The 25429-nt window shown below is 42.0% G+C and overlaps 1 protein-coding gene and 1 long non-coding RNA gene across 2 annotated transcripts in view; one reads left to right on the forward strand and one right to left on the reverse strand.

Moving 5' to 3' along the window:
• Positions 1-299: 299 nt before the first annotated feature.
• LOC128853239 (uncharacterized) overlaps positions 300-25429 on the reverse strand; it is a 113963-nt gene continuing 88833 nt past the window's right edge. Inside the window, exons 2-4 of the long non-coding RNA XR_008451595.1 lie at positions 16995-17107; positions 13491-13582; positions 300-383 (exon numbers count right to left, since the gene is read on the reverse strand). This is a non-coding gene — a long non-coding RNA (uncharacterized LOC128853239). The remainder of the gene's footprint in view (positions 384-13490; positions 13583-16994; positions 17108-25429) is intronic.
• Positions 10035-25429, forward strand: part of PDZRN3 (PDZ domain containing ring finger 3) — a 144817-nt gene continuing 129422 nt past the window's right edge. The window contains exons 1-3 of the mRNA XM_054076136.1: positions 10035-10843; positions 17214-17300; positions 18424-18531. Of these exons, the coding sequence (XP_053932111.1) occupies positions 10127-10843; positions 17214-17300; positions 18424-18531 (912 nt within the window). The 5' untranslated portion in view covers positions 10035-10126. The remainder of the gene's footprint in view (positions 10844-17213; positions 17301-18423; positions 18532-25429) is intronic.

Raw genomic sequence — 25429 nt, forward strand, 5'->3', positions numbered from 1 at the left:
TTTAACCCAGATACAAATACAGATCTCCGCAGACACACACATCACAGCTCCCACTTGGGACTGCCTTTGTTCTCCTCACCTCCCAGAGGATGTCACCTGTTCCCTCTGGAGCCTCTATTTGTTTGCTTCTCTTCCTGCATGACACCCACAGCATTTCCGAGTACAGAAATCTCCATCCCCATCTCCATTCCTCTCACTATCAAGGCTATGCGACAATCCTACTCGCAGGCATATGCCTTAGAGTGAGAAAATAAGCCCTCTACTGAACATGGAGCACAGTGTCATATCAAACTTGACTTACTTGGACATCCATGTTGGTCCTCTGCTCCAAATCATCTTCTCTTCTCTGAACTCTTAAGTTTCAGCCTCATTAGTAAGTCCTCCTAAAAACCCAAACAAATTAACAGTCTCCTTCATGCTTTTGGTGACTTTTCCTTTATATTGTTACATCTAATTGAAAAAGTTAAGACTATTTGTATATTAATATTATTGAAAATTGTCCTTGTTTTGTTTTCTGTTAAAATATAGCATTAGCTATATTATCATTACTTTCTTAATTTGTCAGATAACATTTTCCCCTACATTTCTACGTGGCATCCTGGTTGATGAATCCTTTTATTTTTCAAAACTAGTTATTTCAGAAATAAAAAGGTATCCATTTCAATACAATGTTAGAGAGACAAATTGTACAGAAAATTTACATTTTCCATTTAAAAATTGTAACAAACCTGGGGACAGTATTTCCTTATAATGATCTGTTTCAAACTTCTTACAGTGACAACAATATTGACTTTCAAGGAATTTTCAGAAAATTCCACTTCTCTTTTTTCAGTCAGATCTAGTATTTATACTAAAAATTGTTTTGCCAAGAGACTCACATTCTGTCACTAACAAATGTAGCACAGATTGCTAAACTAAAAAGATACTACTTTTTCTTCATTTTGGATCCTCCAGCAAAGTTCACAAAATATCTTTGAAAAACTGATTATAGTTTTAAACTAAATGTCTAAAACGCTAATGAAATTTCAGGGCATACTTGATATTGCAGAAACACAAACAACAAAAAAAAAAAGAAAGAAAAAATGGAAAAGAAAAAAGGACAGAGCAGGAAGCTCCCTAGATAAACGTATTTGAAAAACAAAAATAAGGCTAAAACTGAAGCAGCCACGAGCACTACACAAAGTGTTTTTCCTTAGAGCAAGACAGCTACGAATATTAATATTTAACAATGTAATTTGAATGGATCTTTCACAGCATCTTGCACAGCAGAGCTACACACAAGTGCTGTGGTATTCAGAGCACAAATACAGATTTTAAAAGCTCCTGGCACTCCACATCATTGCACAAATAGACAGTTACATAAAGCAGCCCTAGAGAAGAGGCCTTGGGGGTCTCTGTACCTACTCAGCCATGACTCCTAAAGAAATTTAGGGGTCCCAAAAGGACTCTGCTCATGCAAAGAGGAAAAGTCTTCATAACTTCAAGAGTGTTCTTTTTTAAAAAGAGAAAAAAAAACCCAAGTATCTTCCTGTTTAAAAAATAAAAAAAAAACCAAACAAAAAAAAAAAAACCTAAAAAAAAAAACCCTACACCTCATCTCTTAATAGCAGAACTGGTTTGGTTTAATGGCCAGGATGTACTTCCTTTCTTCTCCTGAACTGAATGACTGGTTTCCAGAACGCACTCACCTCCCATCACTTGCACCAGTTTGAATTAAGACAATATATTTCTATTAATGAGAAAAACAATGGCTTGACCTAGTGTAATCTTTTCAAGCATATGCCTTACTTATCCACTGACTAATTCAATGGGACTAAATTCTTAAGATATTTAAGATATGATATACTAACATTAATCAAAAGTTTGACTCACATAAATAGGTTGCCACATTGGCTTAACAGTTTCCTGATTCCAACACTTCTCTGACAAAAAGTGTCCCTGATTTAATATCCCTGAAATACAAACATTGGGGCTTGGAGATGAGCTCTCTAGCTGCATGCACATTTCATGGTTTCTGATGTGGGAGGTTTCCTACAGACATTGTCAGTTTCTATCCGTGATCTTTCAAGCTCACAATTTCTCCAAAATGCCCCCAAGATGTTATTGCACATCTCTTTATACGCTGGGGTAAACGGTCACAATACACCAAGCAGAACACTGATGAAAAATCCTCCCATAGGAAATTTTTTAACACCTAAAATGTAGAACTTTTTAGAACTTGCATTCAGCTCCCAAACAGAGCCACTAGGCATTTCCAACCCACATACCCAGTCTAATGCTTATCCTAGACTGACCATTCAAAGTTTATTTTAATTTTTATTACAACATCTAAAATCACATATATGAATTATTATTAATTTTCTAAAACTGCACACGACATTTTCAAGTGGCACATTCCACACGTTCTCCATATGCACTTCTTTTCACCTGGCAAATTCTGTCATGTCCCTGCTGTAACCTCACAAAAGCCAACTACACCTCTCTACCCACGAATGCATTTTATTGCAACCCCTTACCCGACAAGAAATAAGGAAAAAAGTCTTTGAAATATGTACTTACTCTTCCTAACTACTGAACCTCCTTTTTAAGAGCTGATGTTCTCAAGCAACGTAAAATCCACAGAAAATCCAGGAGCACTGAACTGAAAAGGCTTCCTTAAGCCACCACCACCTTTTTTAGGATCAAATTGAAGGTCATCAAGCACAGAATCCCAGAATTCCATCTCTAAGAGCAATCAGCTGGGGATACTCATCTTGCACAGGTAATGCTCTGTTTGCAGTGATTCTCTCCCAGCTTCTGGCAATCAGTAATTTAGAAACTTCTAGAGACAGAGGTCAGTAGCAACAGCTGAACTCATCATCCAAAGATGCTCCAGGCCCACCCTGAACTCACGCACAGCTGTGGTCTTCACAACATCCTGCTGTAGCAGTCAGGCAATAAAGCATTCTCCTGACCTGTTTTTCTTTTCTATTTTGGGGCTCACCTGACCCAGAATTTAAGAATTTTTTGCTTAACAGACTGGGCTTTCCAAAAGGCTTCTGGTTTTAATGAAGATATATGTTTCAAAAGAGAATTTTTCATTAGCTCATATAAACATAAACAGTGCTGTAAATACATAAGCAGGGCAACTGCTTACCTAAGAAATAGTGAATGATCACAAAAGCCTGCTTGTCAAATACGCTTTCTGCAAGTATTAAGAATTGTTTATTTTGGAAATGGTACAAAAGCATTCTGGGATAAAACAGTGTCGCTGATGTGGAAAAAAACAGAACATTCCACATTATTCAACATCATCCTGCCAGGATGAAAAGTGAATTAATTTCCATTCCTGTTCTTGAAAATAGAAATGTTTTTCACATTTTAAGAGAAAAAGGTGGACTTGGAGACTTTCAGAAATGCTTATATGTGAACAGACAGTCACGGATAAATACAGCTTCACCTCTTTTTCGTGGGGCCAGACTGTCAATTAAGGGCAATCCAAAGGCTCTCAGATTTGTCAGCTAAACACAATCCCAAACACACCTACTCGTGCAAAATGCTGCATGTGCGACTACTATCTGACAGCTCTGCAACATTCATGTGCATGGAAAATGGGGAAAAGATCCTCAGCAATTTGTGTTCACCAGGCATTCTCTGTTCTCTGAGCTGTGGCCTGACCTCCACTATTAGTGAATTCATTGCCCAAACTCCTACAGAATATGCCTCTAAATTATGGCTTGCATTTTATGTCCCACCCATTACCATTGAGTTAATTACAGTCCAGATTTAAACATTATCATTACTTAGAACATGCAAGATGTGTGAAAGGGAATTACACATATATAATGTCAGTTCTCACTCTCTAAATTGTTTAAATAAGGGAGGAAAAGACAAAGAAATTATATAGTACAGAATGTGGTGTCTACATCATAATTTGATACCTACTGCACATTTTTGTATTGCTGAGGAAATTCAAAGATGCAGCCTTTGTGCCCATAGAACTGAACACTTTCTGGGATGTAGCATCCACTGAAATTTGGAATCCTTGTGTAGTTTCAGGCAAGCAGTGATCAGGTCTGTGCCTCAGTCTTGTACTCAAATCAAGACTTCGTCATAAAAAGCAACTGCTCACCAACACTGGTTCCAATATCAAGTGAAGAACAGCTCAGGAAAAGCAGAATTCCATTTCTAGCACTCAGCTAAAGACTTATTAAATTACAATGGGCACTTCTATTACCCCACATTTCATTAAGCCCAGTCTTAAACCATGACTATTCTCCCTTATCACAAAGACGATAGTTGGTGACAAAAAGTATAAGTAACTTTAAGACTCTCAAATATTGTAGCGGTGAATTCATATAACTATTGAGACCAAGAGCGCTTGACACAGCTGACTGATCAAATTGCCTAAAAAGCCCCAGAAATAAGAACATTGTTTTATATTTATCTCTATCCATATTAATATAGGAATGTCTACTTTTAGCCAAAATTCTTGTGGACATTGCCTCTAAATTATTCATAAATAAATTATAAACTTTACTCTGACTTTAGTTATGGGAAGAGATGAGGAGAAGGAAGCAAATTATGAAATAGGCTCAGATTATATCAGTCCTTCAAGTATGTGTCTGAAAACAGCTTGATTTCTGAGCAGTGAAGTAGCTGTTAAGCAGCTACACAAAAATATGTACAGAATATCAAGAAAGGATGGTCGTGTGCTCTCTTTTACTTCTTGCTTAAATGGTTCTTCTGGAAATTTGATTTGGATTTTTGATGCAGTTTGTTCTGTTGCTAACATACAATTTACATCTAAGCATCCTTTTTAATATTGTGTCGACCTTCTACTAGTATATGTAAGACCCTGAAATCTTAGCTCAATTGCCAAGCTAGAGCCTAACCTTTTGCAAAATACTTAATATAAATGTCATATAAACCATTTTCATTATGAACCACCTCTGCTGTTGTTGATATGCAGACTAGGCTCTACCATTACAAGACTGACATTTTATTTGGTCCACATTCATCAGCTCTTCTGTGCATCTTTTATTAATGAAAACTTTTATTTCTACCACCAGTAAAAATAAAGGATTGAGGCAACTTTACTTGAAATTTAATGTTTGGGAGCTACACAGACAGACAAACACGTGAAACATACATAGTACAAGAAAGGTCATAAAATGTCATGGAATACAGAATCTTTCAAATGTGTAACTGTACAGTACTTCAGTGCTTGGCAATGAACAGAATGTTGAGAAGATCTTGACATTTTAGATATATTTTAAATATACTGCACATATTCCAGATACACTAAATGTATTTTAAATATGCCCGGGACAACTGTAAGCTTCATTTTCCAAAAGGCTCCAACTGATGAACTAAATGCATGAGGAAGACTATGTTACATTTGCCATGTTCTGTTAACCTTTGGGCTTTTATCAGAACTAAATATGCAAAAGAATGACACAGATGGTTGCCATGGAGGGGGATTCAATGCTTTCTCTGTGTTACCTAATGGTTTCTACTTTTTTAAAGGCAAACTGATATAAAAAACATCGGGTTTCTTGCAAAGATATCATTATCAAGCATAAAATCATGCTCAACTTTATGAACCAAGGGCAAATTAAGATGAATTAGTAACTCCAATAAAATCGCATTTGATTTGCTGTGAGACTGGAAACTTCACAGCAGCAGAAAACCCCCAAACTGAATGAAACTTGCTGCAAAAACCTTCATTTTGCAGACCTTTGAGAGCTCGCATTGTGTCTGCGCCACATCCCAAAGTACAAACTGACATGACCTCACCCTTCTTATGACAGGATAGCAAAGTTAAATGACAGAGCCCTGACTGTTCAGTAACGGTTCCACCCCAGTTCGCTAACTCTGATGATGAGAGAACTGACTAAAGAAAAATTACCTTCCTTAGCTGTGGCAATGTAATTTCAGCCCTGGTGGCAGTACACTGGAAACCAAACCTCTTTTTACTGTCAAACCTCAGCCTTTGAAAATAACATTATAGGCTCAACTTTAGAGGCAGATTTTACATTTATTTTTCAGGGGAGGACTGAAATGTGTCTCCAGTAGGGAAGGCTCCATTTGTGCTTCTCCAATGGATAACGGCAGCAGGGAGAGGGAAACCTCAACTCCCTGTGAAGACTCCAAACTGTTGTGTAAATGCAAGACTGCAGTGTCCTTCAAAAGTTTTAATCTATAAGTAAAGTATCTATTCCTACATAAATGTCAAATTAAAGTATATCACAGGATTCAGCGCACCATCTGCCTAGCCATGGCTCCAAATGAAAACATTATTCATGTTCTTGCCCATATTTTCCATCCAAATATTTGTATAGTTTCAAATAGCCTAAGGAACCTGGCACTGATGTCATTCTCATTGACATCAATAAAGCTCTGCCTCTGGCTACAACAGGAACAGCCTCGAGCATCCTGCAGAGACGACTTTGAAATACTAAACAAAAACTGCTACAGTGATCACTGAAGGAAGTAACATATTTCTATTTACAGCAGTCCCAAATGCATAAGTCGCTTTATAAACTCTTGTAAAGAAGATCATAAGTGCAAGGGGCACTAGTTTAGAACAGTTATTTTAAACCAGCCTGTTCAGAAACAGTTGCACTGATGGATTTCCCCATCAGATCAGGCCTGATATAGCAGCTACCAAATTAAACACCAGCGCTCTAGTCACTCAGTTGTACTATGTGCATCTCCAAAACCATAAAATCTGAAGTTTTATTTCAGGTAAAATGCTTACAGAAAAGAACAGTGACTAGCAACAGCTAACCGAGCTTTTCTGAGAAACGGCAGAACAACAGTGTCCTACAGTGAACCAACACTGCAGATGGAGAGTGCTGCTGGTGGTCCAGGTGGCCGGAGAGAGATGCAGCACTGCAGCAAAGGACAAGGTAACAGAGGCTGCTGAGAAAAGGAATCATGAGGAGGCAGAGACAAGAAAGAAAAGGAAGAGGAAAGAGGCAGCGAAGCACAAGAAAGTATGCGAAACCCTACTACAGATCAAATAGAATAACCAGAAAGTCAGTGATATGTATGTATTAATTAAACTGTATCACCCTGGACTGTGCATGACCTTCGGATGGAGTGAACAGAAAACCTGCATGCATAGTCCTGTATTCCATGATTTATTTTAAAAAGAACAAAACTGTACAAAATTCCTTAACTAGGTGTGTAACTCTAAATATGTGACGCACACTTTATTCAATAGGGCAATGCAGACAACCAAAAGCAACTGGAGGCTTTATGCAACACTGATAATTAGAATGAAATGAGCACTACAGATGGAATTCATATTTGAAAAGTGAAAACCCTTAAAACTCAAAATGACATGCCTGAGACTGAATCAGAAACTTAGTTGTGTGACCACTAGTCTGCTGCTTTCTAAAGGGCACTAACAAATAATCATCCCAGACATTCAGAAAATCGTTTTACCATGATATAATAGGCATACACTAAAGGTCACTTGGAACTGAAGTTTCTACTTGGGCTTCTACTTTGCCATAAAGCAAAACACATTAAAAGAACAATTGAGCTGGCATGCGGCTTTAGTGCATGTGAGAATTCTGCTCTGCCGTCCACAATGAATAAAACTGTTTTATTGCTTTTTTTTCAGTACTTGAATATCTGCCTTGTAGGAGAAATTGGTTTTGCCTAATGCTATGTCTGGTACTTCAGGTGTGGTCTGGCTAAGTTTTTATAGCATATTCCGGAGTGCTTTTAAATCATCTCTTGGCAGAAACAGATATCAAAGGGGTAACATTTTCTGATCTCCCTCGCTTACATCCAAGTGGCACTAATGAGACATTACTGGGCTATGCAAACACAGGGAATATGTATCCCTTTTCCATAAGGATCCAAGCAGCACTGGCAACCTGCTCTGTTGGCACATTTTCTCACTGCCAGTGTAACGACAAACACTCAGTTCAGCTCCGGAGGGCAGCTTCACGCAGCACCTTTCCAGAGCCCCTGACTCCTGCGTGTGCACAGCAAGCATCCCCCAACACCCCTCTCTGAGCAAATGTCTCATGTGTCACCAACAGCACGATAACCATAGAATCATAGAATGGTTTGAGTTCAAAGGGACCTTAAAGATCATCCAATTTCAACCCTGCTGCCATAGGCAGGGACACATCCCACTAGACCAGGCCACTTAAGGCCCCATCCAATCTGGCCTTGAACATCCCCAGGGATGGGGCAGCCACAGCTTCCCTGGGCAACCTGTGCCAGTTTCTCACCACCCTCATTGTGAAGAATTCTTCCTAATGTCTAACTTAAATCTTCCCCCTTCCAATTTAAAGCCACTCCCTCTCATCCTATCGCTACATGCCCTTGTAAAAAGTCCCTCCCCAGCTTTCTTTTATGCCTCCTTCAGGTACTAGAAGGTTGCTGTAAGGTCTCCCTGGAACCTTCTCTTCTCCGGGCTGAACAACCTCAACTCTCTCAGCCTGTCCTCACAGCAGAGGTCCTCCAGCCCTCAGATCATATTTGTGGGCTCCTCTGGACCCTGTCCAACAGTTCCATATCCCTCTTATGTTGGGGATTCCAGAACTGGAACTCCAGGTAGGGTATCACAAAGGTGATGTAGAGGGGCAGAATCCCCGCCCCTGCCCTGCTGGCCACACTTCTCTTGATGCAGCCCAGGACACGGTCGGCCTTCTGGGCTGTAAGCGTGCATTGCCGGTTCACGTTGAGCTTCTCAGCAATCAGCACACCCAAGTCCTTCTCTTCAGGGCTGCTCTCAATCATGTCACCCTTCATCCTGCACTGAAACTGTGGATGGCCTCGACCCAGGTGTAGGACCTTGCACTTGGTCTTGTTGAACCTCATGAGGTTCACATAGGCCCACTTCTCCAGCTTTGTCCAGGCCCCTTTGGATGACATCCCATCCTTTTGGTGTGATAACTGCACCACTCAGCTTGATGCCACTTGCAAACTTGCTGAGAGTGCACTCAATCTTGCTGCTATATCATTGATGAAGATATTAAACAGCCTGTATCCCAGCACAGGCCCCTGAGGGACACCACTTGTCACAGATCTCCATGTGGACATCGAGCTGTTGACCACTACTCTCTGAACGTGACCCTCCAACCAATTCCTTATCCACTGAAGAGTCCACCCATCAAATCCATATCTCTCCAGTTTAGAGAGAAGGATGTTGTGAGGGAACGTGCCAAAGGCTTTACAGAAGTCCAGACAGATCACATCCATTGCTCTTCCCATGTCCATATCACTGATGAAAATATTAAGCAGCACACGATAATCCTGACAATAATTGTGACATGCCCCCGTACTCAGCACAGGTGAGGCCACACCTTGAATATTGTGTTCAGTTTTGAGCTCCTCACTACAAGAAAGACATTGAGGTCCTGGAGCACGTCCGGAGAAGAGTGATGAAGCTGGTGAAGGGACTGGAGAACAAGTCTTATGAGGGGTGGCTGAGAGAACTGGGGTCGTTTAGCCTTGAGAAGAGGAGGCTGAGGGGAGACCTCATCAGTGTCTACAGCTCCCTGCAAGGAGGTTGGAGAGAGGTGCTGGGCTCTTCTCCCAAGCGACAGGACGAGAGGGAATGGCCTCAGGCTGCGCCAGAGGAGGTTCAGGTTGGGCAGCAGGAAACATTTCTTCACCGAGTTATCAAGCACTGGCACAGCTGACCAGAGAGGTGGCGGAGCCCCCATCCCTGGCGGGGTTTAAAAGCCGGGTAGATTAAACGCTCAGGGACCTGACTGAGTAGCGCACAGGTCCGGCCGGGCTCGACGGTCTCCTTTCCAACGCGGCGCCCTCCCTTTCCCCTCCTCCCTCCCCCGCCCCAGCCCTGCTCTCCCCCGCCGGCTCCTCCCCCGCTGCCCCCGTCCCGCTCCCCGCTCTGCTCTCGGGGCTGCGGGGCGGGGCGCGCTGCGCGCAGGCGGCGCTGCGGCAGGGACCGAGCGGCCGCGGGGCTGCGGGGCCGGGGCGCCTTCCCGGGCGGCGGGGCAGCGGCTGCTATTTATTTATTAACGTTTTCTGCCTCCCCCGTCCCGTCTGCGCGCTTCGCTTTACTTTGTCTGGGGGGGGGGGGGGTTGGGGTTTGTTTTATTGGGTTTTTTGTTTGTTTGTTTGTTTTCCTTTTTGGCAAAGCGGGAAGAGGATGGGGTTCGAGCTGGATCGCTTCAACGGGGAGGTGGATCCCGACTTCAAATGCAACCTCTGCAACAAAGTTTTGGAGGACCCGCTGACCACCCCGTGCGGGCACGTCTTCTGCGCGGGGTGCGTGCTGCCCTGGGTGGTGCAGCAGGGCAGCTGCCCCGTCAACTGCCAGCGCATCTCCACCAAGGAGCTCAACCACGTCCTGCCCCTCAAGAGCCTCATCCTCAAGCTGGACATCAAGTGCGACAACCACGCGCGGGGCTGCGAGGCGGTGGTGCCGCTGCAGCACTTGGGCGAACACGCCGAGACGTGCGACTTCTCGCCGGCCAAGTGCCGCAACCGCGGGTGCCGTCAGGTGCTCAACCTGCGCGACGTGGAGGCGCACATGCGGGAGCGCTGCGAGGCGCGCCCCGCGGGGCTCTGCGAGCAGGGCTGCGGCTTGATGCTCACCCACGGCGAGCGCCGCGCCGGCGGGCACGGCTGCCTGCGAGCCCTGCGAGCCCACGGGGCCGCGCTGCAGGCGAGGGCGGCGGCGCTGGAGAAGGCGCTGAAGAAGGAGGCGCTGCGAGCCAGCAAGCGGGAGCAGTCGCTGCTGTCGCGGCTGGCGGCGGCGCAGCTGGAGCTGCAGGTGACGGCGCTGCGCTACCAGAAGCGCTTCACGCAGTACAGCGCACGCCTCGACGCCCTGGCCCGAGCGCGGGCTGCCTCCCCCGGCAAGGTAAGGGTGCGGGGGAGCCGCCGTGCGCCCCCTCGGGAGCGGGGAGGGAGCCCGGGATGGCCTCGGACCCGGGCGCGTTCCCACGCGGTGCGAGCGGGAGCGGCTCTCGGGACCCCCGCCCCGCATCCCTGGGGATAGCGCTGCCTTCGGGGGCAATAGCCGTGAGGCACCCGCTTCCAGATAGATAGGAAGACAGACAGACAGACAGACAGACAGACAGACAGACAGATAGGTAGACAGACAGATAGGTAGATAGACAGATAGGTAGATAGACAGATAGATAGATAGATAGATAGATAGATAGATAGATAGATAGATAGATAGATAGATATTTCTGGAGCCCTTATTGCTCTCTACAACTTCCGAAAGGGAGGTTGTAGAGAGGTGGGTGTTGGTCTCTTCACCCAAGTGATGGGTGACAGGACAAGAGGGAATGGCCTCAGGCTGTGGCAGGAGGAGTTTAGGTTGGACACTAGGAAAAATTTCTTCCCCAAAAGGGTTACCAGGCACTGGCAGAGGCTGCCCAGGGAGGGGGCTGAGTCACCATCCCTGGAGGTGTTTAAAAGACAGGTAGATGAGATGCTTGGGGACATGATTTAGTAGTAGACAGGTATGGTTGGAGCTGATGATCGCTAAGGTCTTTTCCAATCTAATAATTCTATGATTTTCTAACGTGACCATTGTCGGTGTCTGGACCCCATATGGCAACTCGCATCGAAATACCGAGGTAACAGTGTTGTTACTTTTTTCTTGGTTCTCTCCCCAAAGAAACCTCTGAACAGTAAACCTGGAATTTTCAGGGCTGGAAATGGTGTTAAACCACCAAAAATTGTCTCCCAGGAGTGACACAAAGCAGACTGAATTGGAAGAGGCTGTTGTGACCCAATGCTTTCCAGACCCATAGCTCACCTACTGTTCCAGAATATGGCTTCTTACAAAATGCACTCTGTAGGATGAACTGTTATGCAACTTGGACACCCTGCCAGCTAATTTGCGATCTGAACCCGTCACCTTTGTAACATCTATGTCCAAATACAAGACATCTGCTGCGTACTTGTATTTTTTTCCAGAGTCACGCAGGATCCTTCAAAAGCTCAGTTTAGGAGGAGAAAAATTCACTTGACTTCAGCCCCTCAGAATTAGACCATTTATAAAATGACTAGAATCAAAAGCCAGAGGTACAACAATCCCTAAGTTTTAATTGGAATGAGGCTCCCCAGCGAGGGAAGCCCTAGAAGCCAATTATTTTTTAAATGAAGACATTCAGAGTCCTCCCCATGACCTGGAATGTGCTACCACAGAGACAGCGGTATTGAACTGTTTGAAACTGTCAAATGTCTGTATTCACACCTTTGGTAATGTTGAGGCTCTAAAAGCTGTGTAAAGGAAACAAAACTTTGTTACAGTCTTTCTTCTGTTTTCTTCTTTTTAATTTTGACTCAGAACAGAGTGGGTATTTTAATACCCAACACCTGTTTTAACTTCTGGTGATACTGATTGTGATGCTGCTAACAAGCTAACTTAAAATAAACCAGGGGCTTTGCATTCACATCAAGACTTAGGACTGTTCTCTGCCTCCTTTCCCTGGTTCCCAGGGCCTCGAAATAAAGCACCACATATAACCCTCCTGGAATGGTTATGTGTTTGTCTCTACGCTAACACCCCTTGCTTTGCAGTGATGTGCTGCAGAGCTTTCTGCTCTCACAGCCTAGTGCACAGCTGCCTCTGCTCTTTCTCGTGCTGGTGATAGGAAAGCCCTCCGTACAGTCCTGCTGTTGGAAATAATCTCACTGAATTTCTACCTCCTCATCCTTGATCTGATCCAAATAGCACACCTTTATTCTCACCTTGCCCCTCCTTTCTTTGTGACTAGCGTTGATAATGTTGGGTTTGCATTATTAGTTCTGTAAAGTGAGGTGAACTGCTGTTAGCGTGAAAGGTGCTGCTTAAAATGATTGTAAATGTGCACGGTACATAGTTTCCAGCAGTACCTTTTATCAAAGTTATGGATACAGCTGGCTGAGACAACTGTGCTCGTTTTCAGCCCTATTACAAAAGGCTGTTATACAGTTTTCTGAAGCAATGCCTAATCTGAAGAAAGCTGGAAGGTGTCATGTCACCACAGACTTGTGGTCTAGCGGTCAATCAATTACATGTCTTTCACAGCATTTTGGGCAGCTTTCCAATACTAACAGCTTTAGTCTGCCCAGCTCCCAAAGAAGTACAATCGGGAAACTTGGATCTTTGTGCCCTAGAGAGTTTTTTAAAAGACCCATAGTAATCACCTAGTGCAGGGGATGCTTGACCAAGAGTGGGCTGTGGCATGTGTCCACGTTTTCATTCTGGGGTTGTTTTCTCAGAGATGCCAGCATAGAGCATGCAGTGTGTGACACAGGCTGTAACACTTGGCAGGGCGTACATACCTGCCTAAAGATTAGGTCCCCGAACACATGGATTGCAAGTATGATAATGTGGAATAACTCATTTTCATTCCCGAAGTAGTTGCTTATTCAAAGCATGCAGTGCCATATTCATGCTTTCTATATTTTGTTATAAGATGTAATGGTTCAGTCTACGTTAAAACAGAAATAGGTCTAGCACCAACAAACTGGGTTCATAGATTAGATGTGGTGATTCCAAAACTTACCACAGGGTGTTCTGGCTTCTCTGTAGATTAGATGAACAATCTTCCTACTCCCCTGTTTCTTGGTTGCTTGTTGGTACAGATGTAGAATTGATCTAGAATAAATCAGATGACATATGCTCTAGTCAAAATGCCCGTGTACAGTTCTGTTTAAATGCTTAGTTAAAGGGGATATGTTGTGTTGAGGGACGTTAAGCTATTCATGAAATACCCAAATTTGTGGTCCTCTGGCTGGGGCAATCTTTTTCAGCAGCTTTGGAGATCCAGATGCCTTAGCATAGCTTTCCTTTGTGGTACTGGATGAATCACATAGCTTTCCTGTGCTTCGATCTTCCATTTCTAAAGTGAGTTTTACAACACTGTCATAACTATATTGAGACAAGATATAAAATACGTATTTTATACACACAGTCATCTGTAAATATCTCACACTTTTATAAGTCCCTTAGATAGATATGCCTCAAGTGACTCCAGTTGCGTGTTCCGCTTGTATTCTTTACCACTGAGGGAGCATTTTAATTTTACTGTGTATTTACTGCATGTCTGATCTGTGCTTATGCCAAAAGACAAACCAGAGGGTTTATTCAGAGATTGACCGGTTATTCCTTGGTGGGAAGAGGTGAGGCTTATCGTGGACAAGCTTGAGGAGGGAGTGGTAGGGACAGTGGTGTGTCTTTACTGCAAATTAGTATTTCCTTTGATCAGACATGTCAATCCTAGAACATCAAAGTCTAAATAATCAAGAAAAACCTCACTAGTCAAACAATGCTTAATCCTTCCTGAAACATACCACTGTTCACACCTATTGATAAGCTGATCTGGTCCTTCCTTTATGTACACAGCTGTCAAAGTCCTTTGGGAAGAAATGAGCAAGAGAGAGCCAGCAGCAGCTCAAGGTGCAGGCTGCAGCCTGCGGTGGAAGCCTTTCACTGTCCTGACCACCAAGGGCAGGGATGGACGTTCCATGAATGTATCAGACATACAGGAATCAGTTTATGACCTGGTATTTAGGATGTCTGGTTTAATACCTCTGTGGAGGCAATAACACAAGTTTTAATTCCATAAAAGCCAGATGAAGTCCTTTAAAACATGATGGTATTCTTTTCTTGGACTGTCCCCAAACAAGATCCACCAGGCTGGTCCTTACAGCCTTTTCGCCAGCAAACAAGGAGCCAAAGTGCTTCGTGTAAGGAAGGGGGGCCTTCCAAAGAAACTAGAGTCTTCCAGTATCTAAAAGGAAAAGCAATCTATTAGCTCCATATTACTCAGCTGGGAAGTACAGTAATTTCAAGAATTACATTTAAGAGTTCTGTTCAGCTCTGGGAATAGAACACACCAGTAACCATCAGGGCTGCTGCCGAAGCAGATGACGGGGCAGGGCTGGATGCCGGCCACTGCATTTCCAGAGTTACCTCACTGTTTAATGATTGTTTCGCTGGAACGCGGGACATGTTAGAGGGGAAAAGAAAGGCAGAGCCCTGGAAAAATCATTTGCATCATGGCTTCCTTATGAAGCAAAGAAGGTTGTTAAAGCAAGCGTCTCGACTCGAGATGTGCATCTGCAGAAGTAACCAGGTGTTAACACAGTGTGCGGGGCAGTTGCGCACAGACAGCAGGATAAGCACTGCAGGGGCGCGTGGATTGTGTTCTGTTACATTGTGCTGCCGTGGAGAAGATGGAGGCAGTGTATGAGTCCATCAGAGCTGCCTGGAAAGTTTGTTTAAAACCCCACTGGATGTTTTTCAGGAGGATCTACAAACAAGTGCATTTGATTTTTTTTTTTTCTTCAGCACAATTTTTGACTCCTTCAAACCCACCTGCTGTAGTACTTGTTCTGCTAGGTATAAAAGCATCAAATCAGAGCCATGTAATGGGCTTTAATGAAAACATTCAACGTTAATTACTGAAAGTGTCTTGAGAGCAATGTTGTAATTGTTTCTTGATTGTTCTAATTGATTTGCTGTCTTAAAAAGGCACAGTAGGGGAAGAAAACAGTGGTGCTAGCATGTCCTTCTCTTTCAAATCCTGAATCATCAGTCGCTGCAAGAAGTCTCTGAAATCCTGTCTGAGGTCTGGATCTGAAGACTTGCTGGAAAATAGCCTTTATGTAATTTTTCAGTCTTCTGGGTACCTGATGCTCACTCATGCTGAGCGTAGGTACATTCAAATAAAGTCAGTCAGAACTTATTCATGTTTGTTTGTATCAGGTCAAAGTCTTTTTTATCATTCGACCTGAAGGAAGGACAATGATCACAATCTGACAAGAAAATTGTAAACCAAATTTTCAGGTGGCGTATATTGGTGCAGCTCCCCTCAGTGGAGCTCCAAGCATGTGGTCAGTGGAGCTCTGCCAGTTTATGCTGGCAGGGAATTGGGCTTTGTTATCATCCCAAAATCTGTAGGAGTAATTCAGTAATCCAGGATTACTTTGACATTTTTTATGAGTTTAATAGACATTAATATTTGACTGACAACTTCAAATTGACATGTTAGAAGAAAAATGCACAAACTAAAAACATCTGCCTTGAATTACAATGTAACTGTTGTAATTTTTGTCATTAATTGGTTATGAAAACCAGACTTGTAAGATAACTTCCTCAAACTTTTTTGTGTTCATAACTTTTTCACCCTTTAGATGAAACAAAGAGAAAAGGTCTTGGAGGTAGCAAGGTTCACATATATCTGTAGACGTACAACATACTGATCCAATTCTGATTTCTAAAAAAATATTGTTATTCAAATGGCTTTCTGTAGTGTTCCACTGTTGTCTGCTCTCTGGTTTTATAGTGTTGTGCTGTAACTATCACCTACTTGGTTGTGACTGAAGTTAGTACACTGTAAGGATTTAGTCTTTAATAGTGCATTCACTTCATTTTCTGTCAATGAAAGTTAGAGACCTAAGTAGCATCACTGTGTAACAAAGCATGTTTTGTATCGGTTTATATCTGTAGTTTGGAAGAAGCTGGGGTAAGAGGACAGGACAACAGAACACGTTTACACAGTTCCCCAGATATTACAAGTCTGTCCAATCTTTGAGTACGTTTTTTGGTCCACTGAGAGAATTACTCACTACAGAATTTCATATTTTAGTGAATTAACAAAATGGAGGATTTCTTTTTTTGCTAGTAAAAATTATTCGTGGAAGGCACAGTGAATAGCAATTGGCATCCTAGGCTTTTTGCAAAATTTGTAGCAGTTTTGTTTTACGCTGTTTTCTAAAACTCAAGAGATTTCTCTTGTCTAACGCTTCTTGTTTGTTGCTGTTTAAACAATGTCATGTAGCTAGCGCTAGGTAGAAGCAATGTAAAAATCCAGTCCTAAGTTTCAGTTGCCCTCAAGCACTGGAAAAGTCACAGATTTGACTACTGGAAAGATGGAGCATTTTACCTAACACATCACACATGACTGGGTCAAGTAGTTGCAGGAACCAGTGTTACATATAAATATCTTCTGTTGCTGCTAAGTGTCTCACTGTAGATCTCAATAAAATATACACATAAATCTTACTGGGTGGGTTTTGCAGGGAAGCGCCGCTGGAGAGCAGTGGGATGGCTGGAGTGCAGAGGCTGGGAGCTGCTGATTTGGCTTCTGCAAAGTTGTTCTAAACATTCTTCTCTAACCTGCATGGGGGGAAAAAAAGAAATCAACCAACCTGGGTAAAAGTATTATCTGTCATACTTACCAATGTACACAAATGTTTTGAATATGTCTATCTGTTCTTTGTAGGGTGAAGAAACTAAAGCACTGACTCTTGTCCTTCATCGTGACTCTGGCTCTCTTGGATTTAATATTATTGGTGGCCGACCGTGCATGGTATGTTAATTGTTAAAATATGTTTGCCCTTTCCAGTTGGGAAAAGCATGTAGGTCAACACTTGGAGGAAGAATGCTGCTGACAAGCATTTGGTTCTCTTGGGATTCTTCCAGAGCAAATCTTATATTGAGATTTATATCGGATGTCTATTAACTACAGGGTCTTTTCTCTCATAACGTGTTTATTCCTGCACATCATCCCAGCTTGCAATGCTAATATTGGTGCAGTGTCACTGCCAACAAGGTGAAAGCAGTGGTATCCCTCTCAGACCGTACTGTACTGAAGATGTTGCGTGAGTTGAGGGCCCACAGCTTTAGGCTCTTTGCAGTTCATTAAGAAAACATTATTTGCTCCCCTTTCCACCAGAGATTAAGCAGCTCTCTGTGCAGGTGAAGGGATGTAACATAACCTACTTTTGAATTCTATGATTTCAGCAGATGTTTCCTGCACCATACCCTCACTAATGTATTTTTTCTGGATGCTTGTTGGCTGGAGCTGCTGCATATGACTTTAATTAGATCAAGAAGCGGATTATACCTTGTCCTAGTAATTTAGAAAGTATTCAGAACTACTTCTTGGCCTCTCAGAAATCTGACATTAATCATGATTTATTCCTAGTAAATTTACTTGAAAGTTATTCTTTCTTTATAGTGTTTCAATTTTCTGCACTGGTAGAAGCTTGGTGGCACAATACACAGGAACATGAAAGTACCTTGTTAGGTATAACTTGTTTTTCATGGTTTTACTTTTAAGCCTCTAGAGGAAAAGCTGTACAACTAAAAATAAAAATGCACTGTTGTCGTATGTTTGATGTGCAAGCAGGCTGCTCCCTCACTGGATTTTACATTAAGAGTAATTATAATGACAATTACTCTGAGCTGGCCTAAGCCAGAGGAAAATCATGCAACTAATGTACCTAATGGAAGTCCATTCCTGGTTGTTTAATCTTGCAAAATGGGAGTATCGAGTGTTCTCATTAGCAGAAAGTAATTCCGTATTAAGACATCAATAAGAATGCTTCTTTAAAATGACATGCACATTTGTGACATGGACCAGTTTTAGCTGAGGGCAAATTAGAGTTAGTTCAAGGTACAATAATATATTTTTCTTTTCATCCGTAAAGGACAATCAAGATGGTTCATCTAGCGAAGGAATTTTTGTATCGAAAATAGTTGACACAGGGCCTGCTGCTAAGGAAGGAGGGCTGCAAATTCATGACAGGATTATTGAGGTATGTGAATACATTACCCAGTCTCTTTTAATAGTGCAAGTTCCATCTCAGCTCTTCAGATGGCATGATGTTTAGTGTGGGTTTAGGAGAAATGTACCGTGGTAAACACTGTCTAGAAGACATGTCTGTTAAAATATGCTTGACTTGATTCAGTGCTGACCTTCATGGCTTTAGGTATAGTTCTTACCTAAATATAGAAACCAGATTATGGATGGTATGTGCATGTCCTGACTTTCTGAGGAGCTAGCATCTATCTGGTATGCCGTAGATATTTCTTTTTAAAGCTATTGGAAAGTTGTAAGTTATTTAGTTAAAACCATATGTGAAATATCTGTGGTGTAAACCATGATTTTATTTTTCTTGGTATTTAAGACCAAGTTTCGAACAGTTAGAAGAAGGTCTGCTCTGCAGTTTCTGCATAGTTTATTATAAACCTAAGTAAGTCCAGTAATGTTGTTTGTAAGTTATGGTACTCATATTGCAGTCTGAATTTATTCTCATTTTGCCAAAGTCTTGACCTCAATAAAAAGTTCTTCCTGTGAAAGAGATGGTTGCTTGAAATGTTTCTCGCAATTTGTAGCGGGTAAATTTCTTTTTGAGGGGGGAAAGAGAGAGAGAAAAAGGTTCATTTTCATGAAACAAAATGCAGCTGATTGTGAGTCAGTTCCCATTGTTTAACATTTTACAGTTAAGAAAAAGTATTCTTCACTGCCTTGTTTTTGTAGGCTGTAGAAACTTTGAGAGTCTATTGTTCAAAAAGATAAGTGTGGTGTTTGTTGCCAAGGATATCATGGAACAGCCAGTTTCTCTAAGTAATGGAATTCCATTGCTCTTATGTTTTGCAAATGAGCAATAAACAGCTGTTAAGGATTTTCTGTTGGCAGGGGACAATGTGTATTTGCTATTTTCTGTACTGTTATGGTAAACTGTATTCACAATATAGTAAGGGTACAAAATATTAATTAAGTTTCTTCATATGGGGAAGAATGGAGCCACAGTAGCAGAACTATAAAAAGATAAGAAGCTGAACTGTGAAATGATCCAGAGTTGCTTAAACTATGTATATGATGTAACATAATTGTGAAAAGGTCTGGACAGTTTTGTGAGAACTATGCAGTTTTGTTTGAACTGAAAATTTTCCCGTAAGCGTGTATTTCCCCAGGCATAGTTGAAAAGCTGACATCCGTTGCTGAAGTAGTGCATAGTCACAGAAACCAAACAACTCTGTGGAACCCAAAACTGTGGAAAATCAAATACCCCAAAGTTAGGAAATGTCTTGCTCTCGCTCCGAGAGCCTGGTTCAGCCTCCTTCAGCGCAAGCACTGCCCGGCAGTCTGTAACTGCAATCGGTTGGCATCTGCCTGCAGAAGTCACCCTCGCTCATTCCCAGGGGATGCAGGCAGTGAACCTCCATGGGTTCTGCGGCATCTGCTTGCTCTTGTCAGGGTCCTCCCTTGTTACTTCTGCTTTACACACACACACACACATATTTTTTCACTCACTCCTTACTCCTTTTTCTTGCTTACTTGTTCTCCACAAGTTTAGCATTTGTCAATGTTAGTGCAGGCCAGGCTAAGCAACCCAATACTGCTCTGTTGGATGCACGCTAAGAACCCGGGAAGAACACAGAGGAAGACAGGCAGGGTGAGCTTTCCTGCCATGCTCTTTGGCTGTGTCTCCTGCCTGAGCGATACCTGTGTGAGCAGCATTTGTGCAGGATCTTCTCACATCTAAATGTACACAAAATGCTGGTGAAAATTTAGCACGTTTCCCCAGTAGTTGACTTTGGATGCCTCCACATCTGCATCCAAGACTGGATTAACAGTGTCCTGTTGAAGCAAGTCTCTGAATGGAGCCCAGCTACTGGGGTTTGATTCCCACTGGAGAGTAGTCTCCAAGTGTGCTAAGTGGAATATTTTTTAGATAAAATTAACTCATTTAATGCACCCCAGCCACTACAGGCGTCATGTTCACAGAACTAGACTCGAGAGCTCTGACACAGAGCCCTCAAAGTAGTGTGAACATCAGCTCCACAAATCAACTATCATTCTGTATTGTGTATAATTTATATTTAGTGTGCTATATCTAAGCCTGGTCTGGGTAAAGGCGTAACTTCTGCATCAAGGCATCTAAGTGAGCTTTACCATTCTAATATCCAGTTATCTTAGATAACTGAAATAATCTGTAAATGATATAGATGAAAATTAGGTAATATCCAGTGAGAGTGTCCTTCTAGAGGCAATGTTTTTTTTCTAATTTTCCCACTGCCATGGTTTCAATTAGGCAGATTGGCTGAAAAATCATTTACAGATTTAGCTGTAGCTGGCAGGACCCAACTGGAAGAATCAGATGGAACTTGGCCTAGTGTGTAGAGCATCTTAGCGGGTCACATTTACCTTCAAAGCTAGAAGGATGGTAAAGAAACTGTCTATAACTGAATTTAGCTATCTAGAATTTCTTTGACTTATTCATTCAATATTAAGGTTTTATGTATCACCAGCATGATTTTAAATAGACTTTTTCACAAAGAACTGTTATTCCAATATAAGCTGCTGAGCATAACATCTCCAAAATTAATTCCAGCATCCGTCACAGAGAATTTACAATGAAGTGAAACATAAATTATTTGAATTCCTTTTGGAAAAATGTTCCTTTGCTGTGGATCTTCTGTTGGATGCATTCTGGAGCACATATAAAATAAAGAGTGTCATTCTCAGAACTTTTGACAACATTTCTTATTACTGAATAGGGATTAGGCAGTGAAAAATATACTCACATTCATAGTACTGTTTATAGCTGATAGCAAACAGATTTTTATATTGATATTTACCTGCAAATCCTATTCTTTGACAAACTGATATGGAGATAAACTTTTAATTATGTCAGAGATAACTGTAAACTTGTTTTCCATGTGTAATTTGGGTTTGGATTTCCTGTTCTATATCTTTTACAAGGTTAAATGCAAAGTTGTTAATCAGGTTTAAGAGTTATCTTGAATCTTCTGTAAAAGCAACTTCTTGACCTCTTTTATGTTATTGACATAAGTAATACCTCTGTTAAGGACATGTTTCTACTGCTAAATGACATACATCAAGATGAATGTTGCATAGTCTGTGCTCTTGAGATTTCAAAGCAGTGTGTAACAGAAATACAGAGAAATATCCTTTATGCCTTGTATTTTGTTTTACAGAATCTTTTAAATAATGATAGTTAGTGCTTATATAGGACTATGAAGACTGTGCTATGCCTATTAACTGCTGAATAATTTCCCCTTACTGTTTAATAATAATATCCTTATTTTGCAAATGGGTAATCTCAGGTATCCAGGGAAATAACTTCTAGAAATTCTTGTCAGATTAGGGTCGAATGCTTGGATCTTGGTCTCTTTGTCACTGCTTTATGTAAACCAATGCTTCTTACCTATTTCTGATTTCAGATCTTTCACAATTACTTGAGAAGGGAGGGAGTAATGGTACCCTGAGATTTTCTCTGATTTGACTACGTTTTTCGTACAGTTCTGTACTTACACATTGAAAGCAAGCAGCTGATTTAATGCAGTACTAGTGATTTACTGACTTATTGTTAAGATGTTCCATAGCAAATTGCCCTTCTAAAAACATGCTGAAACTATTGATTTTTTATGCTAAGGAATTACTGTTCTCATAGATTTCATTTTTGTCAGGGTAAGAAAATGGTCCTCGTTTCCTCTCTGAACAGAAGTTGGTTCAAGTCCCAGCCATGAATGCCTTCTCTACGCAGCTGCTTGGCATTTCTTAAGACAAAATTAGTTTTTCAGAGTTTTGATTTTTAAGCACATCAGCTCTGAAAGATTATAAAATAAATCTGGCATTCTCTTCTCACTAACTAGAGAACGTGTTTGTTTAGCTTTGGGACTGCTTAGAAAGAAGGAGGCTTTTGAAACTCTGACTGCTTGCCACCTTAAGAAGTTTAACTACAATTAGGGTAGTGTTGAGGTAGTATAAACTGTCACAGCTCCACTGAAACCATGAGGATTTATGCCACCTGGGACTTGCCCAGTGTTTCATGCTGCTCACAGGAAGGATCATTAGTTTAGGAGTTGAGAACACGTCTTAGTGCATTTGATTGATTTTCCCCAAAGCACACTCATTTGCTACAAATTATAGGCTGCTTTTCTATTAGGTGGATTTCTTCACAGATTACACATGAGAACAATGAAACTTTTTAGCAATTCTTCTTCTACTGTGTATGTACAAGCAAACTTTGCAATTTGCTGCGGCTTCCCTGTTCACCCTTTAGTACCTCTGTTGCTTTAGCAGAGCCACTTTCTGCTTACATGGGGTGACTTTCATCAAAACTAATTTGGTAGCTATTTTAACAACATAGCCTCTGAAAAGTAAAATCAGCACAGAGGAAGTACCTCAGCCATGCAGGAACAGTGAGAAAGGATGCTCTGGCAGGCGCATGGCATACCTTCCCTGTCAGAAAGATCTGCTGCTGAGGCAAGGATGGCTTTAAAACTGAGTGAATGAATAAATGAAGAAACATTTCATGTGGGCTGCCGGTGCATGCTGGGGTTTATCTTCTCCACGAGAGCAAGCCTGCGAGCTGAAAGGGTTCAGTGTATTGCCAGTCTGGTTTGCTTGTTAGAATGCAGTTGTCCCTGCCCTGTGCGCCCTGTTCACTTATCACCACTCACAGACAGCTCACAGGAGACTTCCGCAAATAATCAGTAAATAAAACTATTCACTGAACACGGCTTTCGATTTCTCAATTGCTGGCGAGCACTTTCCAAAATTATGCTAGCTTTAGTAGGATAAACTTAAGCCTACTGCTACTTGCAGGAAACTTACTGCAAGCACTAGCTGAACTCCAACAAGCTGATAGGTTAAACAGAATTTTTTCATTGTAATGAATGGACGAGTTCAGCTCTGCAAACAAGATTTACTGTGCAGCTACATACACTTAGGAATTAATTTTCTAGAAGAAAACATTTTCAGACAGTGATTTAAAATTGGCTGTTCAAGTTCCTGCCAGGACACGCAAGCACATTGGAGTACTTGTGGAGAGTGAACACAACGGGGCAGTGAGCACAGCTATAGCAGAGTCAGCTTTTTTAGAGCTTATGTTCCTAGAAAAGTTTCCAAGCCCTTTGTCCATATCTGTTAATGGTATCTTGCAAAGCAGTGTTGTGCCTATGCTAAAACATAGATCTCACAGTTTGGTCAAAAGGGAAGAATAATAACAACCTTAAGAGGAAAATTTAAATGAAAACAGGCGGCTTTGGTTACCACTGCATTTTTTCCTCTCATGAATTTATTTCCCTGATTTCATACCAATGCTACAGTCTAAGCTGTGGTAGTGAGGTGGGGAAGCAAGGGCGTGAGCTGGACAGCTTAAAGGAGAACCAGCCAAAGATGTACAACAGAATTTACCCTAAATACTGTACTGTTGTCCTTCTTAGGAACAGAAAAGAAAAATAAGTTGGATGGGATGAAAACATAAGTGTTGCAAATAAAGCAAGAGTCTTGTTTCTAGTATCATGGACTAGGTCTCTGCCTCTCCACTGATAAGTGGACTACAGAGCTCAAGTTAGAAGTACATTTCATGCTGCAAGTTTTGAAAGGGTCCTGTGTGAGTTGCCTACAAATTTCCACACCACCTTATTCTTTCTTCTTATTTAATATAAGTCCCCAACATGTTGACCCTGGGCATAATGTGGGCATTTTGAATCTACAGAAGCTTAGAATATGGCTCTCAAGGGCATGCTGAATGAAAAAGAGGTAATTAAATTATCCAAAAATGCTCTCTAAACTCAGGAATTACACCCTTATGTGTAACACTTCTTAAATTAATGGGATTATGCTGTCTGTGTCCCTTCTCCCACTGCACACAGCCCATTACCGTGCACTTCCCTCTGCTTGATTTCCTTGCTAACACAGTATGCTTGAAAACAACCCAGTATCAGTCTTTAGCAAATGTAAAATCCATCCTCTAAAACCATCAATGCTCATGAGATGAGGGCCATGACTACTGTGCACAAAGCAGAGAAAATAATTCCTCCTACTGGAATTGGGAGGAATACCATTTTTCTTTAAAGGTGCTGCTGTTATATTTGTAGAAAAGCTTCTCCTATAGCATCACAAACCTTTAGCTCAACCCAGAAGACAAGAGCTGCCGAGGTATCTGAGGCAGAGTGAGGATCCCTTGGGCAGCTCTGCCCTGCTCACACTGAACTGGGAGGGAAACAGTTCAACTGTAGCATTTTGTTCTTGTTCCTCACACGTGCAGAGTGGCTGCAGCCATTCCAGTTTTACACAAAATGCTTATAAGTTAACTGGACGTGGATTCTAAACCTAGAGCCTGTTGTTGGAATCAGTTGTGTTTGGTGGCTCTTCTCTGAGCCCCAGGAACTGGCCCCTGCACCTACCAGCCAGCAGTCCCCAGAGATGCTCAGCTTTCCACAGTATCCATTTCATCTGTCACTTTGCTGCTGCGCTTTGACGCTTCCCCACTTCATCAGCATTTTCTTCTGACAGCTTTGTTCCCCTTTTTCCTCTGGAAGTAGCCTACAATCCCTGTCCCTCGCACAAACTACTCTCCACAGACAGTTGTACCCCATGGGAAGCCTTTGGCATCCCCGCTACGGGGACTCTGCTGCAGAGGTGCAAACCCAGGCTGCTCTGCAGTTGGGGCAGGCTGCGATGTAGCATCCACAATCTTTGCAGAAGAGTTAAATAATACGGTGCATGTTTGTGTTGGAATTGCACAGTTAAAAGGGAAATGGCTCTTGAGAAAAAAAAGTGATTACGAGTAACACACTTCCCAGGCCAGATTCCCTTGCTTTAAACTTCTCATGACTACAGGGATGGAAGATGTGGGAGAAAAAAATCTACTGATAGGATGGCATTTTATAATG

Source organism: Cuculus canorus, chromosome 11, assembly GCF_017976375.1.
Source record: "Cuculus canorus isolate bCucCan1 chromosome 11, bCucCan1.pri, whole genome shotgun sequence".
NCBI classification, from domain to species: domain Eukaryota; kingdom Metazoa; phylum Chordata; class Aves; order Cuculiformes; family Cuculidae; genus Cuculus; species Cuculus canorus.